General features: G+C 40.9%; 1 protein-coding gene across 2 annotated transcripts in view; it reads left to right on the forward strand.

Moving 5' to 3' along the window:
- Positions 1-5368: 5368 nt before the first annotated feature.
- Positions 5369-18782, forward strand: part of RMDN2 (regulator of microtubule dynamics 2) — an 80417-nt gene continuing 67003 nt past the window's right edge. Inside the window, exons 1-2 of one of the 2 annotated variants that reach the window (XM_058683070.1) lie at positions 5369-5477; positions 16067-16534. In XM_058683070.1, coding sequence (XP_058539053.1) covers positions 16083-16534 — 452 coding nt within the window. In that variant the 5' untranslated portion in view covers positions 5369-5477; positions 16067-16082. Of the gene's footprint in view, positions 5478-8835; positions 9225-16066; positions 16535-18782 lie in introns of those variants that run through there. The other variant, XM_058683069.1, reaches the window with a different exon arrangement.

Raw genomic sequence — 18782 nt, forward strand, 5'->3', positions numbered from 1 at the left:
GAAGGAGAGAGGGTGAATTGGAGTGGAAGATTCCCAGATTTAAAATCTAGAAGCAACCGAGTTCCCCTGAATCGGTGATATTAATCTCTGCTGTTGGGTTGCTAGCCAGGATTAAAAGATCCAGCATGGAGTTCAGGTACAGATTGATAAAGAAAGTGACATTTCTGCATATTTGAATCTTCTGACTGAAAGGCTTATCTACTCTACTAGCAATATTTTGTTTTACTGAAGATACCGTGGTAGATCTCTGTAAGGATCCACTAACTCCCTGACTCCCACACTGTGAAGGTAAAAGCCAGAATCCCTTTTTTTTTTTTTTAAGTGTCATTAGACACGGGGCACCTCCACAAATCTTTCATGGCCAATTGGAAATTTGTTTGTATGTGTACAAAAGGAAAAGCAGTGAAAGCTGTTTTTGCATGAATACAAATGTGATCTCTACAAAACAAAACTCTTTCTTGACCTCCCGTATTTTTGGACCTCTGTTCACTGTGTTTCTGGCAACCATAATATGTCGGAACACATTCTCCTTTTTCACACAGACATTGCTCCTTCAAGTGCAAAAAAACATGTTAGTGGGAGAGCGAGCTCATAACCAACACCCTGTTCTCTCAAGTGAGTTAATGGGCTAGAATTACTCTCAGGAGATAGGAAATATCTGGGCCTGAGCTATTCTAATATGAAGCCAGGTTTAGAAATCTGACTCACTTGTATTGAAACACCTGGGTAGAAACACTATATCTGCTCATGAAACAATTTTGTTTGCTCACCCACAAGTTGCTCTGCCCAATAGCCAGTCTCCTTCCTATTCTTCCTGTTTGACAAAGTCTGCCTCCTACAACAGAGGTGCAAAGGACAGTTGTTTGTTGTTCTGAAACAGCTCCCTTATGGTGATGGCGTGGGTATGATCAGTTACAATCACTGAGACATAAGGAACACCCGGGGAAATTGTCCTTAGTCATAAAAAAAGCAAAAAACAAAAAAAGAGATGGCCTCCTTCTTCCCTCCTGCCCTTTGAAGCAATGGTGAAAGGGCCTGATTCCTGGAGCTGGGGCAGCCATTTTCCAACCATGAGGACGCAGGCCTAAGGCAAAAGTGAACACACAGTGGGTTGCAGCTTGGAAATATGGTAAGTGTCTGGCTCCTAATGATACTGTTGAGATGCTGAATCAATCTGATCTCCAGACTTTTTGAGATATGAGATGATAAAAACCTTAAGTGTACCTTAAGACATGTCAAGTTGGTTTTCTGTTACTTGCAGGCAAGCAATACATTAAAAGTCATAGGAAAGAGAACTAATTTCCATATGCTGTGAAAATGGAATAAAAATATTTTAGGTTGTGTTCTAATTGTCCTGGATTTAAAGGGAGGGAATCCCCTTCCCTTTCACCTCCATTTTATTCTCCAGAGCTAAATGCTTCATTCTCTCTGGAGGTCCACCCTACTCCCAGCCCCTCTGTCCTCTCAGGACCACCCCTCTCAGAGCTTTTCCTCCTAGTCTGGATCTGTTCCCCACAGGGGTTTCTCTGGCACTCCATGGTGCTTTTCAATGGCTCTTGCATAGTACCATGACAGACCAAATAGATGATTTCCTTATCATCCTGGGTATCCAGATATTGCAAACATACATGAGCACAGAGCGGAGAGCTTCTGTACTATTTTTCGTGACTGTGTGCATCTAGATTTTCATTCTTTACAGTTTTCTTCTTCCCACCACAACTCTTAAAGAAACCCCCTGTGTATTCCCTTCAACGATCTGATTGATGATCTCAGGAAGTGAGTCTAATAAGTGCCTAAGCCATAGTGTACAAGATAAATGAAAAGTACCAAGAGTTGGAATCTTGAGAATGGATCCTCGTGGGCCTTTCTTACCCTTCCTTATCTTTGCACTTGTTCACCTGTTCGTCCCTGTGCACAGGAAAAATTGCAAGAAGGACCCCTGAAGAGGTACGCAGATTCCCAAACCTGAATTTCATTTGGTTTCTTTTTTCAACATGGTCTTTGAACCTCTGTTTTTGCACAAAACACCAAAATGAATAAAGAACAGACTTAACAGTGGTTCCTCCAGTATAACGCTGCCTTATCTCATTTTTACTTTAGAAATACTGTTACAGTGCAAAGTTTCTTTAAAGGGTGGCCCATGCGACATCAAGTCAGAATAATATTTTGCTTAATTGTTTTTTAATGTCTTATTTATTCTTAAGAGAGACAGAGAGCAGGAGCAGATGAGCGGCAGCGCAAGAGAGGGACACAGAATCCGAAGCAGGCTCCAGGCTCTGAGCCGTCAGCACAGAGCCCGACACGGGGCTTGAACTCATAGGGTGCAAGACCATGACCTGAGCTGAAGTTGGACACTTAACTGCCTGAGCCACTCAGGGGCCCCCAGAATAATATTTTGAAATGCAAGTTCCTGGGCCACATCTCAAGGCTAAGAATCTGAAGTCTTGGTGGTCAGAGAGTCTACAAAATAAGCAAGCAGTCTAGTTGATGAATATGCACATAAATGTCCTAATCATTCACTTTGCTATTTTAGTTACAAATGCTACCTACAAGATTTAATGGGCCTTGCAAAGCAGGAACCAGTGACACTAAACCTTTCTGAAGTATACATATTTAGAAAGAATTCCAAACACAGGATAGTATAATCCTGATGAGAAAAAGTGGTTTGATAACCAGAGCTAGCTTCAGGCAAAATTTAGGTCTTTGAGGTGAAGTCAAGTATTCCGTTTAATTTTGGATAGTTGAGTTGTCCTTTCTCCGTTTCCCCACAAATTCCATATTCCATGACCAATGGTCCTTTCTCCTCCATAACGTACCTTACCTGGCATTAACCGTTTACGAAAAAACATTTTTTAAAGCAATCACGTAGGCTGGCTACGTATGTGCAAACTTGCCAAACTTCAGGTTGAGAATTCAGGTTAAAGAATATAGATGCTGAGGTATTTGAATTTATCCATCAGTCTTTTTATTCATTCAAGATGTATATTAGTGAATGCCAAGTATTGAGGGTAGAAAAATGAATCAGACCTGGGCCCATGCTTTAAGAAAAATGATCTAACCTTAGAAATTCAGAACTCACATCACATTCTTTCAATGTTGCAGCATTGCTTAACAAGCTTGCCCAGGGGGTATTTAATTCTTTAGAAGAATGCACGAGTGTTTGGGCTATTCACTGTTAAGTAAGGGCTGAGATTCCATGAAGTTACATGTCAATTTATAGGTCTACCGGTTAACTAGAGGGTGGAGGCCACGGATGCTGTTAAACATCCCACAACAGGGAATTCTCCCTACAACGAACAATTCTCTAGTCCCCAAAGTCGGTAGGACTGAAGTTGAAAAACCCTGTTCCAAAGAGATCAAAAGCCACTAATTTGGGAAATCAGGAGACTCTGTCGCCTTAGTGAGAGTAGTGTTAGTGGTTTCCTGTATTGGGCTGATAAATGGTTGGGGGATCAAGAAGCGAAGTCTGTGAATGGAAAGTTTTCTCTCACAGCTTTTGGTAGTTCCCCGTGTGAGATAAGGTATAAACACCAAAGGCAAAGCAGGGTTAAGAAGCTTTTTGCAGAAGGATAGTTGGTGGTAGCAAAGTATTTAAAAATATTTGGATCAACTGAAATTTTCATTTTTCCTTTAGATATTTGATGCTGTTGAAGCTCTCACCTGAGCCAGAGTGGCAATTACATCATCTTTTTTTTTTTTTTTTTAATGTTTACTTATTTTTGAGAGAGACAGACACAGAATGCGAGTGGGTTGGGGCAGAGAGAGAGGGAGGCACAGAATGCGAAGCAGGCCCCAGGCTCTGAGCTGTCAGCACGGAGCCTGACGCCAGGCTCGAACTCACGAGCTGTGAGATCATGACCTGAACCGAAGTCGGACGCTCAACCGACTGAGCCACCCAGGCACCCTGGCAATTATATCATCTTGTTGAAAGATCTTTACAGCTTTTACCCCTTAAAAGGAGGAGAAAACACTACTATTTACTTTTGGTCGTGCCTTCACAATCACAAGTATTTAGCAAACCATAATGATAGAAGTGCCTTTATGTCGAAAGTTGGGTTCTCACAATTAAATATACTTTTTTAAACTACTGTCACTCTGGAAAGTTGCATTGCATTTTTCTATGTGAATATCTCAATGATTAAAATTAGTTTAAGAGTCTTTCATTTATTAAATACAGACACCCCTTGAGTTATACTTCCTGTACCATGAGTGACTACCCTGTGGCTGAATGGATAGTTCTTTTCTTGCTAGAAAACTCAGCAGATCCTGTGGTTGGAGGTAGGAAGAATTTTTTTTTTTTTTTTCATTAGCAGGTAAGCAGATGCGATAGTTACAATATGGGTTCTCTCTTTTCATCGGACAGTTATTAGCTGCTGCAGCTGGCCGGGACAAGTCCCCTTTTTTCTTTTTTTTCCTAAGTGGAAACAGTGAAGGCCATAGCTACAGATTGGTGATAGCCTGACATCAGCAGTTCTGAGTGAGAATTCAACTGAAATCATATAGTATGTTATTGTGTAGATTACAAAGGATTTTATGGGGTTACTTAGAAAACAAAGCACAATTATGGCATGATTCTTGTAAGATATGTTCTAAGTTCCAAACAAACCACAATTATTTTGGATCATAATGCCTATGGGTTAGTCACCTGCTTTATGAAGCAAGTTTTCTTCTAAAATCATTACGGGAATGAATTCCAATCTTCATCTGTTTTTAGATTCACTTTTCTGAATGAGAGTCTACTCGTCTTAATTATAATGATGGGACTACAATCTTTATAAAATGGAAAAAGTTTTAACAATGGTTGGTTAATTAATGAGTCTCTCTTGTGGCATAGAATGAATTCTTCCTACAGATTTATTTGCATACCAAGAGGCTGTGTCCACTGAATAATTTTTTGAAAGAGATCTGCGTCTAAGGAGAAAATGACTTCTGTTGTATAGTCTGAGGAGAGTAGGTCTGGGAAACTGCTAACCTAAATTTTCCCCAGCAGAACCTCCTGCAAAATTTGCCTATCACCCAGGTTCAAAATGAAATCTTTTGTTCTCCTTATGTATAATTAAAACTATCCAGTTATTTTAACTACTTTGTACATACATGTATTGCAACAGTGTTTTGCCTAACTGATGAACATTTGACTTTGTTTTGAATCTGCCACAAAGAAACTGACCTTGCCCTGTGAAGTTGACATATAAATCAGAAAATGTCCCTGAACATTTTCTCTCAAGATGAAGAAAAAAGGCAGAGGGGAGGGGCAAAATTACTCTGTACTCTGAATACGTTGCGTTCCATTTTCAAGTGGATCCAAGGCTGTGCTTTGAACTTTGAACAGGCCGACAAAAAAAAAAAAAATAAATAAATAAATAAATAAATAAATAAATTCAGTGTAAGAATGTGACTTAAAAAGCCTTCTGCAATTTCTGAAGAAATTTCATTCCTCTCTTCAAGTGTGCCGGAAAAACTGATCATCGTCGAACAAGGTTAGTATCAATCAGGCAAAGTATATGCCTTTCTGCAGATGACTTTCTTCACTGAACAAAAACTTAATTTTTTTAGCCAGACAGAAAGTTTTTAAAATGAACTCCATATTTCAATGAGGTAACCATATTTAATAAATTGTTTCAACATTGAATTGCTAACTAGTATTACATAAATATTGTTGCTAATTTTTCTTTCATACATACTTTTCTAAAATACCTGTTAAGATTTATTCAGCACAGGAATATTGGGTCAACTATTTTATTGTATTTAAGTGATGAATACGTAGTTTATTACACTAATTACTTAGGCTTGTGGAAACAGTTAATAAAATTATTCTTATGCCTTTTTCAAAAAAAAGCATTTTTCCCTTGGAAGGTCCAATTTAGTCATAGGAATCTCATCACTTGGGGGGAATAACTTTCTTGTGTTTCTTGTGTCAGGGGTCCCCCAAAAGGAAAAATGCCCCCAAAACACCTTGCTTGCATTAGACACAGCATTATTTTTCCTCTTTTCCCCAAGTCTATTCCTAGCCTAACCTGAACACTATAGACCCACCATAATTCTATATGCATCCTGTGGCTTAGAGATAATGGTAAACCCCTAGAGAGAAGCTCCCCATAGGATAAAGTCCTCTGATCTGGAGATTCAGTCCCTCTTGTAAGAGGCAGTGAGGGTTGAATCCCAAATAACTGGGGTGGGAGATTCTGACAGGACAGTATCACGTAAGAAATGCTGTAATGTGCTTAGGAAAGCTGTTTTGTTGAGCCTCCTTGGTCAAGTGGTCCATCAGGCATGGAGGCCTGCAGTCCAGGCTGGGCTCACAGGGTGTGGTCAAGAGGAAAGGCTCTCAGACACAGCTAGGTTTGATTATTGCTGCTAAAGTTTATTTATTTATTTAGAGACAGAGAGACAGAGAGAGAGAGAGAGAGAGAGAGAGAGAGAGTAGGCAAGGGGCAGAGAGAGGGAAAGAGACAGAATCCAAGCAGGCTCCATGCTGACAGCACAGAGCCTGATGCAGGGCTCCAACACTGGAACCATGAGACCACGACCCGAGCTGAAGTCGGGCACTTAACGGACTGAGCCACCCAAGGGCCCCTGATTATTGCCTCTAAAAGTGACTGTGTGGCCGGGGCCAAGTGTCTTCACCTCTCCAAGCCTTGGTTACCTGGTCTGCAATGTTGTTTATCTCACTGCATTGCTGGGAAAATGGAATAAGATAATTCGTATGATGAAGGAAGCAGGAAGTAAGTGTAACACGTGATCACCAGTATTTTTGCTGTGGCTGTTGGCTCTGCCTCCAGTTTCCAGGTCTGACTTGGGAAACTTGGAGCTTCAGTTATCCTCCACCGCGGCTCTTTGAACGTGTAGTTTTTATTTGGCAGTTTGTTTTCATTATACAAACCACAGAACGTGAAACTGGGTAAAATCTCGAATGTTAGGCATCTGAGAAGACAGTGGTTTTTGATTTGTATTTCCCTGATGAGGAGCGACGTTGAACATCTTTTCATGTGCCTGTTGGCCATCCGGATGTCTTCTTTAGAGAAGTGTCTATTCATGTTTTCTGCCCATTTCTTCACTGGGTTATTTGTTTTTCGGGTGTGGAGTTTGATGAGCTCTTTATAGATTTTGGATACTAGCCCTTTGTCCAATGTGTCATTTGCAAATATCTTTTCCCATTCCGTTGGTTGCCTTTTAGTTTTGTTGGTTGTTTCCTTTGCTGTGCAGAAGCTTTTTATCTTCATAAGGTCCCAGTAATTCACTTTTGCTTTTAATTCCCTTGCCTTTGGGGATGTGCCGAGTAAGAGATTGCTACGGCTGAGGTCAGAGAGGTCTTTTCCTGCTTTCTCCTCTAAGGTTTTGATGGTTTCCTGTCTCACATTCAGGTCCTTTATCCATTTTGAGTTTATTTTTGTGAATGGTGTGAGAAAGTGGTCTAGTTTCAACCTTCTGCATGTTGCTGTCCAGTTCTCCCAGCACCATTTGTTAAAGAGACTGTCTTTTTTCCATTGGATGTTCTTTCCTGCTTTGTCAAAAATGAGTTGGCCATACGTTTGTGGGTCTAGTTCTGGGGTTTCTATTCGATTCCATTGGTCTATGTGTCTGTTTTTATGCCAATACCATGCTGTCTTGATGATGACAGCTTTGTAGTAGAGGCTAAAGTCTGGGATTGTGATGCCTCCTGCTTTGGTCTTCATCCGGATGGCCAACAGGCACATGAAAAGATGTTCAACGTCGCTCCTCATCAGGGAAATACAAATCAAAACCACACTCAGATACCACCTCACGCCAGTCAGAGTGGCCAAAATGAAGAAATCAGGAGACTATAGATGCTGGAGAGGATGTGGAGAGACGGGAACCCTCTTGCACTGTTGGTGGGAATGCAAATTGGTGCAGCCGCTCTGGAAAGCAGTGTGGAGGTTCCTCAGAAAATTAAAAATAGACCTACCCTATGACCCAGCAATAGCACTGCTAGGAATTTATCCAAGGGATACAGGAGTACTGATGCATAGGGGCACTTGTACCCCAATGTTTATAGCAGCACTCTCAACAATAGCCAAATTATGGAAAGAGCCTAAATGTCCATCAACTGATGAATGGATAAAGAAATTGTGGTTTATATACACAATGGAATACTACGTGGCAATGAGAAAGAATGAAATATGGCCTTTTGTAGCAACGTGGATGGAACTGGAGAGTGTGATGCTAAGTGAAATAAGCCATACAGAGAAAGACAGATACCATATGGTTTCACTCTTATGTGGATCCTGAGAAACGTAACAGAAACCCATGGGGGAGGGGAAGGGAAAAAAAAAAAAAAAGAGGTTAGAGTGGGAGAGAGCCAAAGCATAAGAGACTGTTAAAAACTGAGAACAAACTGAGGGTTGATGGGGGGTGGGAGGGAGGGCAGGGTGGGTGATGGGTATTGAGGAGGGCACCTTTTGGGATGAGCACTGGGTGTTGTATGGAAACCAATTTGACAGTAAATTTCATATATTAAAAAATAAATAAATAAATAAATAAATAAATAAAAATAAATAAATAAAGTGTGTGTGTTAAAAAAAAAAAAAAAAAGAAGACAGTGGTTTTCACATAAAGGCAACTCAGGATGGTGGGGGTACGAAGAGGATGGGGATTTTCTCCATTAAAATGGAACGTGAACTAAAGTCAGGAAAACGTGGTTGCGGACACGATTACTAAGTAGTGTAAGACGTCCGAGCTACCCTGTATTGCAGATCAAAGTTCAAGGTTGTGTCCCGAAGGGGGAACTAAGAAGGGTATGGGGAAGGGGGCGGCGCCGGAAGGGGGCCAGCGGGGGCCAGCGGGTTCGGGGAGCTGCAGAGATGGGATGGAACGCGCTGAGCCAGGCGCGGGTGGCCCGGAGCCAGGGCAGGTGGCCCCGGGGGAGACGGGCCTGGAGGGGAGGCGACATCCCGGCAACCATGTGCGGTGCGAGCCAAGGCGCCCGGGGAGCGCACTCTCCTTCTGGGAAAGGTGCTCTCGGCGCCCGCCCGGCTAAGTCAAACCCCCCGCGGGAAGAGGCGGGAGCCGTAGGGCTAGCGGCCGCGGGCTCCTCCCCCGGCGCCTCCGCTATCTGGGTCAGGACGCGGCGGCCGCGGGGCCGCACTAGGGGACCCACGGGCTCTGGACTGCTGTTCGCCCGCCGCTCCTCTCCGCTCCCGTCCGCTCGGCCGCAGGTCCCCGGCCCCGGTTCTCCGACGGCGGAGAGGCCCGTGCGGCGAACTCAGGTGCGTGCCGAGGTGGGCAACGGGCGGCTCGGCGGGCGGGGGCCGGACGCGGCCGGGGTGCGGAGGGCTGAGGCGGCACTTCCGGCGTCGGCCGCGGCACTTCCGGGTACTGCGCGAGTGCTCCGCGCCACCGGTTCCCTGCGAGGCGTTCTCCCGCTGGCCGGCGCCGCGGTGCGTCAGACTAGGCTTGGGGCGGCTTCCTCCCCGGCGCGGCCCCGCCGAGCCGACGTTTGGAAGCTTCAGCCCTGGAACTCGCGGGTGTTTCCACGCAGGCCGCCCCTCGTGGGTGCGCGGAAGCCTGGCGGTGTGCTGCCGCGGCCCCGGCGGGTCCCTGCAGACCCGGGGAGTTTCAGCCGGAGACTCTGGGTCGCCTTTAGCCTTCGCCCCTGGGTCTGACCTTTCAGCCTCTGGCAAACATTTGTGTTGTGTCGTGTTTTGCTGAGACTCCGATTCTTTGTTTTACATGAAAAGAAGGCCAGATTTTCAGTGCCACAAACATTTGCAAATAAGCCAAACGTCAGCGACCCCTAACTTTAAAAGAAATTACAGGAAAAACAGTGAAAACCTAGATAAAATAGGAGTATTAGAATTCATTTAGAAAGTATCAGGTTATCCAGGTCGCTGTGGGGAATCTGATTGCCAAGTCAAGGTCTCGGAGACAATCCCTTGGGAAATAAACCTCAGGCCTGCGTGTAACCCATGATGTTCCTGTATCCTTGCAAAATTTTTCATACGTCTCATGTACCAGAATTAACATATTTTATGTACTTCCCCCTGAGATTCCGCTGATGAGTTAAACGAAGATATGTGCTGGATATTGCTGAAAACATTCTAAGTAACTGGGTAAAGCATAATTTACATACCTAAAAATTTTACATATCTAAAATTTTAGTGTTAACGTTTTGATGACTTATTACTTCAGTAAGATTCTTGGTTCTCATCTGCAGATAATTATGTATTGCCCATTAATTTTAGATGCCAATAATTTTTATTAAAATAATGCCTATCATTTTCCACCATTATTGCTAGCACCTTACAAATCGAAATTCGTAACAGGAATAATGATAAGCATTTGATTATCTAGTCAATAGATTTTTTTTTTAATTAATGTGTTTTTATACTAAAGTGTGAGTGTGTGCTAATTTGATCGTTAAACATAAAAGTTGCGTAAATAACATAACCTTTGAAATTATACTGCAGGCAAGCAAGTCTTCTGATCTATTGCTTTGCTAGTTACTGTTTTTAACGTGTGGCATTTTTCAGATTCGTGGCTTAGATGCACATTTATTTCATGCTGATAAAAAACTCCAACATATCGCGCGCTGTTAGGCTCTAATTGTGGTTATTTAAAAGCAATACCTGCTCCATTGATTCTAGTTCCCCGCCCCCCAGTTGATTTTAATAGTTCTGAAGTCATATTTCCACTCTGAACATCTCTGCCCAGCCAGCATTCTCCTTCATGTCCTTACTGATGCTTTCGGAATCTTCCTCATGCCCCAGTACATCCAGGAATTCCCCGGGTGACAGTTTTCCTGTCCTAGTTGGATGGGCCCCCGGTAAATGACTTGACAGCTGTATGCCTCAGTTTGCTCATCTGCAAAATAGAGGTAATAGTAGGACCTGCCTCAAAGAGGTAATTTGGAATTGGTGTAATCCCTAAAGAAAAGCTCAAACAAAATTGATACTCTTTGCCATCTCCTTAAACTGGTACAATCTCAGGGAAAAGATCGCCTTCCTGGGTAGATTTTGACTTCCGTTTATTTACTTATTAAATGAAAAAAATTTTCAAAGTAGGCTACGTTTTTTCACGTAAAAGTCAAGGAAGGCCGGGCAGGAATGAGCCAAGAAACAATCGGAATAGGAAGATTTCTTTTAATAGACTTCAAGATCAGCATATGAACATTCTGCATTAATCTTTTTATTGACAAAAAGCCAAGATGTCCAAGCTCTACGCATGGTCGTTAGAGAACGATGCAAATGGAAGCCATGAGCATGTAGGGCCTTTTCTTGTATCTGTTGCCTTTTTGCAATAGTCTTTCAAAATAATTTAGTTTGGTGATACATTATTTTGTGGAAATAAAAGAGTACGGCTAAGAATAATTACCTACAACTTCAGCTGAAGTTACAATTGATCCCAATCGATTGCTGGCATGTCTCCCGGATGGGGTAGGTGTGGGCAAATGGTTAGACTTACCGTTCAGTTTCTACCAACTAGGTAAAAATGCTTTTTGCTTAAAAAAATCAATTCTAGGCAAACTATGCTGAGGTCAGGCAGGCCAGATTAAGCATATGGGCTTTCTACTGGAATCCTTGGCTTTAAGAGAAGGGATTCTTAATTCCCTTGGGTATAATATTCACCAACATCTGAGGTAATTTCTGGAAAGTTATTATTTAAAATTTTTTTAACGTTTTATTTTTTTAAGAGACACAGAGGGACAGAGTGTGAGCAGGGGAGGGGCAGAGAGAGAGGGAGACACAGAATCCAAAGCAGGCTCCAGGCTCTGAGCCGTGAGCACAGAACCCGATGCGGGGCTTGAACCTACAAAAGCAAGATCGTGACCTGAGCCGAAGTCAGATGCTCAACCAACTGAGCCTTCCAGGTGCCCCATAGAAAATTATTTTAAAATCATTACTCCTTCTCTTTTACACTTAGACCTGTAATGAAATAGAACATCCAGATAGGATACTCCGTGTGTTCATGTGTATCATCTAATGTGTTATTTAGGAATCTAAAGAGACATTCTTTTAGGCAGACTTCTTGGAAATATTCGCTCTCCCATAGGGCATCATTTGAAACACCACATTTAGTTGGTCATTTAGAGTGTAAGAAACAATGCCTTGGGCCACCCCGGTGGCTCAGTCCATTGAGCATCCGACTTCGGCTCAGGTCACCATCTCACACCTTGTGAGTTTGAGCCTCAGGTCGGGCTCTGTGCTGACAGCTCGGAGCCTGGAGCCTGCTTCAGATTGTGTCTCCCTCTCTCTCTGCCCCTACCCCTCTCATGCTCTGTCTCTCTCTCAAAGATAAATAAACGTTAAAAAAAATAAAGAAATTTAAAAAAACCCAAAACAATACATTGCTTAAGTATGTGAGATCATGGGATATAGACCATAGGAATTCATATGTTTCCAGTGTGCCTTCCCCTGTTTTCACTCTCGGCTGTTTATTTTGTTTCCTATTTCACTTAGAACAATGAAGCCACCACAAAGGACTTTCATAAGCTCCCACTGTCACATCCACCCACCTTCAATCTGTTCACATAATCTGCCTTTTCTTTCATTACTATGAATGAATGGTTTGTGTTTCCATCAAAGGTCAATGTTTGTACTTGGGCACTGCAGTCCCTCCAACCCTCTGCCTTCTCAAGTTCACTGCTGCTGTGATTCTCTGATCTTTCTTCTACTTCATCATTTTATCTTCCTTTTAGAAAAAAAATTGGATTTCGTCCATTCCCAAACAAATACTGTTATTTCTCCATCTTTTTTTGGCACCATTTTTCCTGTGGAGTCATGAACATGATTTCTTCTCTCTTTCCTGGCTTTCTGTTTGCCCATTTGTTTTTTTCCCCCTTCCCTGGCTTCTTTTGGACTAATTGAATATCTTTAGTATTGCATTTTTATCTCCACTCTTGACTTACTATTTATACCTTTGTAGAGGTTTTTTGGTTTTTTTTTTTACTGTTATTATTGTTTGTTTAGTGTTTGCCCTTGGATTTACAAATGTACATCTTTTAACTTATTATTATGACACTGCATTATAATCCAAGACCCTTGCAACAGTATATCCTACTTGTCCCTTCCCATACTTTGGGCTACAGTTGTCCTAATTTTTTACTTCTATGTAATAGTTTACTATTATTTTTGCTGTAATAAGCCAATATTTTATTTATTTATTTTTTTTTTTAAATTTTTTTTTTTAACGTTTTTTATTTATTTTTGGGACAGAGAGAGACAGAGCATGAACGGGGGAGGGGCAGAGAGAGAGGGAGACACAGAATCGGAAGCAGGCTCCAGGCTCCGAGCCATCAGCCCAGAGCCTGACGCGGGGCTCGAACTCACGGACCGCGAGATCGTGACCTGGCTGAAGTCGGACGCTTAACCGTCTGCGCCACCCAGGCGCCCCATAAGCCAATATTTTATAAAGAAATCTTTTTTTTTTTTAACCTTCTAGTGTTTTTATTTATTTTTGAGAGAGAGAGAGAGAAAGAGAGAGCATGCACACACACGGGGGGAGGGGCAGAGAGAGGGGGAAGCAGAGGATTCAGGCAGGCTGTGCACTGACAACAGAGAACCTGATGTGTCACTTGAACCCACGAATGCTTAACCGACTGAGCCACCCAGGCACCCTTACAAAGAAATCTTAAAGTGAGAAAAATGACTTTTGTATTTACCCACGTATTTGCCACTGCTGGTGTAATTCACTGCTGGTGAATTACATCTGTTGTATAGATCAAGTTTCTGTCTGTTATCATTTTCCTCCTGCCTGAAGAAACTTTGTTAGGATTTCTGGCAGTGCTTGTCTCATGGCATGGATTCTCTCAACGTTTGCCCAAAACAGTCTTTGTTTTACCCTCGTTTTTGGAAAGTATTTCACTGGATATGAAAATGTAAGTTGACCATTTCTTTCAGTACTTTCAAGATGTCACTTCATTGGTTTTTTTGCTTGAATAGTTTCTAAGGCTATGTCTCTGAGACAATGTCTGCTGTAATCTTATCCCTTTTTCCCTGTACACAATATGTCATTTTTTTTCCCCACTGAGTACTTTTGTAAAAAAAATTTTTAAATGTTTATTTATTTTTGAGAGAGAGAGAAGCAGAGTGCAAGTGAGGGAGGGACAGAGAGAGAGGGAGGCCCAAAATCTGAAGCAGACTCCAGGCTCTGAGCTGTCAGCACAGAGCCCCATGCGGGGCTTGAACTCTTGAGTTGTGAGATCATGACCTAAGCAGAAGTCAGACGCTTAACCGACTGAGCCACCCAGGCACCCCTCCCACTGACTACTTCTAAGATTTCTTCTTTATCACTGGTCTCAGTGTTTTAATAACATTGTGCCTGGGTTTACTTTTGCTTACTTAATTCTGCTTGGATTATGTTGACCTTTGTGGATCTCTGGGTTTATAGATTTTGTTTAATTTAGAAAATTTTTGGCTATTTTTCCTTCAAATATTTTTTTATGCCCCTTTTTCCTCCCTGTGACTTTATATATGTGTTAGACTACTTGATATTGCCCATAGGCTGTGCTTGTTTTTGTTTTTGTTTGTTTCTTATCTTAGGCATATATATATATTATATATATAATATATGCTTTCTGGAAATTGTTCTTTTGACTAGTCTGATGGGGTTTCACTCCGTGCATATGCAGACTGGTATTCATTTAAAGACTTAAGAGACCCCTATGCATATTTCTAGAGCTCTTTGTCTACATACTCCCCTTCATCTTCAGGACTGTGTGACACAAATTCTAGGTGCTTCGGTTTCTCTGAACTCTGATCTCTGTTCAACTCAGTAAACTACCAGCCTTTGTTTGGATTTCCCCTTCTGTGCCATAGTCCAGAAGTTGCCTCCAATTAATAATAACCTGGGAGATCATAGGACTTAACTTCATTTGTTTCCTCTTTCTTGGGAATCAAAGTGATTAATCTCCTGGAGAAAGTGTCAAGAAAAACAAACCAAAAATTTTGTGAATTTAAATACCTGTAATGGACAGTTTACCATTATTTGTAACATTTTCCCCAAGTTGCTACCAACATTTAATATAGATGTTTACCTGTTTACACAATAGTGGAAATTGATGGGAAAATAATTTTGAGAACTTCAAAGTCCATAAAAAGCCTCAGTGTATTTTGCTCTAATCACAGAAGTTTATCACAGTACTAATATATTTACTGCCATTTTAAAGTCTGGGAAGAAAAGGGAGCTTTATATTTTTTTGCCTTTAATGGTCTTCTGATTTTAAAACCAGAGATGAGCAATAAAACTAGGGAAGATGGGGTACACCAAAGAAAGATTATGATGCATTTAGTCAAAGTAGCTGAGTTTATGTGGAATTAGGCAAGCTAAGGCTTGAGCCTTACATGCAAACAGTGAAAGTTCAGATGGAGAAAAGACTCTAAGAAATGACATTCTTGTTACTTTAAAAAATAGGAAAATTTAAAGAAAATAACAACATTAAGACTTCAGACAGAAATAGACATGTAAGGAGCAGAGGAATTCCGGGTAAAAAGAAGACCAGAGATAACGCCTGTACATGTTAGCATTTTTGCTCTCCATGTTGAATAAAACAGAGATGAGGTGCGTTACAAACTTGCCAGAGCTTCCTATGTTTTATATTCTAAATCCTTGGGCTTTTAAAATGTTGTTTATTATTCTAAGTATACATGTGAACTGGGTGCTAAGAAAAAGCTCCTTGGACTTCCTTAAAGATAAGACCCAGAAATCAGCACACTCATTTTATGAGGGGTTCAAACACAGTTAAGCACAGTTTGAATTCTTAAGTCATTTTTTTTTTCAGAAATGTATAATGATGCTTTTCTTTTACCATTATCATACTCTTTAAAAATACATGATACAGTACGTTTCAAATCAGTCATGTAGAATACAGATTCTGAATTAGAATTGCTACTTTAGACTGCACTTCAGTGATATCCTTAAAGCAAATATTTCTATTGGGCCACTACATTTTAGAGGTAAACATATTCCCATTTATGATTTATTGTGTGTGTGTGTATGTGTGTGTGTTGTTTATCATGTAGACTTGGCTTTTATTGATTGAGAAAGCCTTCATATTTTTGTCTTGGGCAAAGACAGAAACAACATTCATTTACCTTTATGCTTTCAATTTTAGAAACAAAACCCAAGAAATGCCTCATTCCACAAATAAAGAACTGATATTTGGCATCATGGTGGGAACTACTGGAATCAGCTTGCTTCTCTTATGGTACCACAAGGCTCGCAAATCAAGGACAGCACTGAATTTACCCAAATTTCTTTCTCTGGGTAGTAAGTTTGATGCGATGACTTTTCAAGATGAAATGTATAATGGCCGTGGAACAGTAGCAATCTTTCAAGGAAGGCAGCTTCAGATACTGGAGAAGTTAAATGAATTACTGACAAATATGGAAGAACTCAAAGAGGAAATCAGAGTCCTTAAAGAAATCGTTCCAAAGCTGGAGGAATATATACAAGGTGAACTTGGAGGGAAAATAACTGTTCATAGGATAAGTCCTCAACACAGAGCTAGAAAAAGAAGGCTTGCCACCGTTCAAAGTCCCACAACAGGTAATAGTTCAGAGGAAGCAGAAAGTGAAGGAGGGTAAGTTTCTTGACGATGTTTCCCATGTTGAACTGATGATTTCACTATTGCTATTATTTAGGTACTTTCATTATGCACGTCCAGTTATATATCCTGCTATTAATAAGATATAAAAAGGAATGATTATTTTGGCTTACATCATACTTAAAACTACACTCAATCGTGGTCTGTATTTAAGATAGTTTAGACTCCTTTGACGAGAGGAATGTAAGTAACTTACTAGGACGAGGTGACATCATGTGAGTAATGAAAAAGCCAGTAATTATTTGTAAAATGTGTAACCTGTTTTTGTATGTGGCCATGGTATGACCCCTTATATAAGAACTTTCTGTGATGATGGAAATGATCTAAATCGATGTTGCTGGTAGCCACTAGCCACATATATCTGTTAAGCACCTGATATGTAGCTAGTGCAACTGAGAAACTGAATTTTTAATCCTGTTTCATTGTAATTAATTTAAATGTAAATAGCCACAGGACTAGTGGCTTACCGAATTGGGCAGTGCAGACCTAGAAAGATTTGAAAGTGTTAGCGTGATTCATTGTCATCTTCGCTGTCCTCAGTGGTCATCCTTTGAGTTCTAAAGCCAAGAACATAAATAATATTCTTTTAGAAGAAAAACAAATGATTTATGGGTAAAGAAATTGTGCCTAACTAGTGTTTGTGAGGGAGTAAAATAGGCAGATAAATAAGTAATCGCTGGAAATTCTTTAGGGCAGGGACACTCTGTTTCCTTTGCCATGTTCTTAACACCTTATTCTTGTACATAGCAGAGTAGATGCCAATAAATATATCTTGAACAAGTGAGTATTCTGCTAAATCACCATGGAATTGAGAGAAGGGATCTGGCGAGAAGGGACAACCAGGAAGGATAAAAGTGTGATTTCATAGATAAAGAAATGTAAATGGTTGATCAGGTCTTTGACATCATGCCAGGACTGGAATTACTTAGCATTTTTATACATAAACCGGACACATAACTACATGAAAATATCTTTCAGATATTGGAAGATACATGATAGATCCAGATAACAAGAAGGCCTTAGACACTTGTGTTCCTGAGCAGCAGCAAATCGTGGACTGATTTTGAAAATTGGCAATGGAGTGTTTAAAAGGAACCGAAAATAGTTCTAAATCATCCAGAACTGTAACTTCCAAAAGACATCAGTTAATCGTTAAGGGTATAGAGAATAGCAGCTCAGTAGTCTCATGAAGACAGAAATCCCACTACAATATTAGACATCGATGAGAGTTTTTGAAGAACAGCAGCGGTTATCCAACCTTTATCTACATACTCTGTAGCATTTCCTCTTGAGGAGTCCCTTTGGCAATCACATCTCAGGAAGGATATAATGGAACTAAGGACCAGCCAGAGAAGATCTGCTAGACTGGGAGGGGGGATGGCAATCCTGGTGAAGGAGTGGAGATCAAGAGGCCGAGTGGCCCTTAATCTAAAAAGACCGTGGTTGAGCGCAGTCTTGTTCAAGAAATTCTAAAATTCTAGAAAGAGAGGCAACCTTTGATAAAGTTTGAGATAAGTTTGGAACAAATGAAAAGAAGGTCATTGTGGGACTTGAGTAACTTCAAGTAGCAGTGTAGGCGTAAATTGTTTATGTGAGTTCAAAAGGATTTGTGAAATTTCTGAATAACAGTCACAGACAGCTGATAAGAAAAACTTTAAGACTGATGTCAAGATTGAGCTTGGGTGCCTTTGTTAGCAACAGAGCACTAGAATAGAGATAAGGACCAGGACTAGATTACAGTGAATGGCTCTTGATAAAGTAGAGGAAAACTTATTCCTATTTAGCAGTGCTTCAATAAAATAAAGAAAACAACCAAACACTTAATTTGGATTTTTTTTTTTTGAGAGAGAGGAATAAGATAAAGATTTTTAACACATCTTTCTAAATGAAAACCTAGAGTCAAACGTTTTAAGTGAATAAAGTACTTTTTAAAAACGCCTGGGTGACTCAGTCGGTTGAGCGTCCGACTTCGGCTCAGGTCATGATCTCACAGTTTGTGAGTTCGAGCCCCGTGTCGGGCTCTGTGCTGACAGCTCAGAGCCTGGAGCTTGCTTCATGTTCTGTGTCTACCTCTCTCTGTGCCCCTTCCCCACTCATGTTGTCTGTCTGTCTCTCAAAAATAAATAAACATTAAACATTTTTTAAAATAAGATAAAATAAAAACAAAGTCCTTATAAAGTATACTTGTGTAAAGTTTAGATTGCCTGTCCTTATAAACCTTGCA

This window comes from Neofelis nebulosa, chromosome 9 (genome assembly GCF_028018385.1).
Source record: "Neofelis nebulosa isolate mNeoNeb1 chromosome 9, mNeoNeb1.pri, whole genome shotgun sequence".
In the NCBI taxonomy this organism is placed as follows: Eukaryota; Metazoa; Chordata; class Mammalia; order Carnivora; family Felidae; genus Neofelis; species Neofelis nebulosa.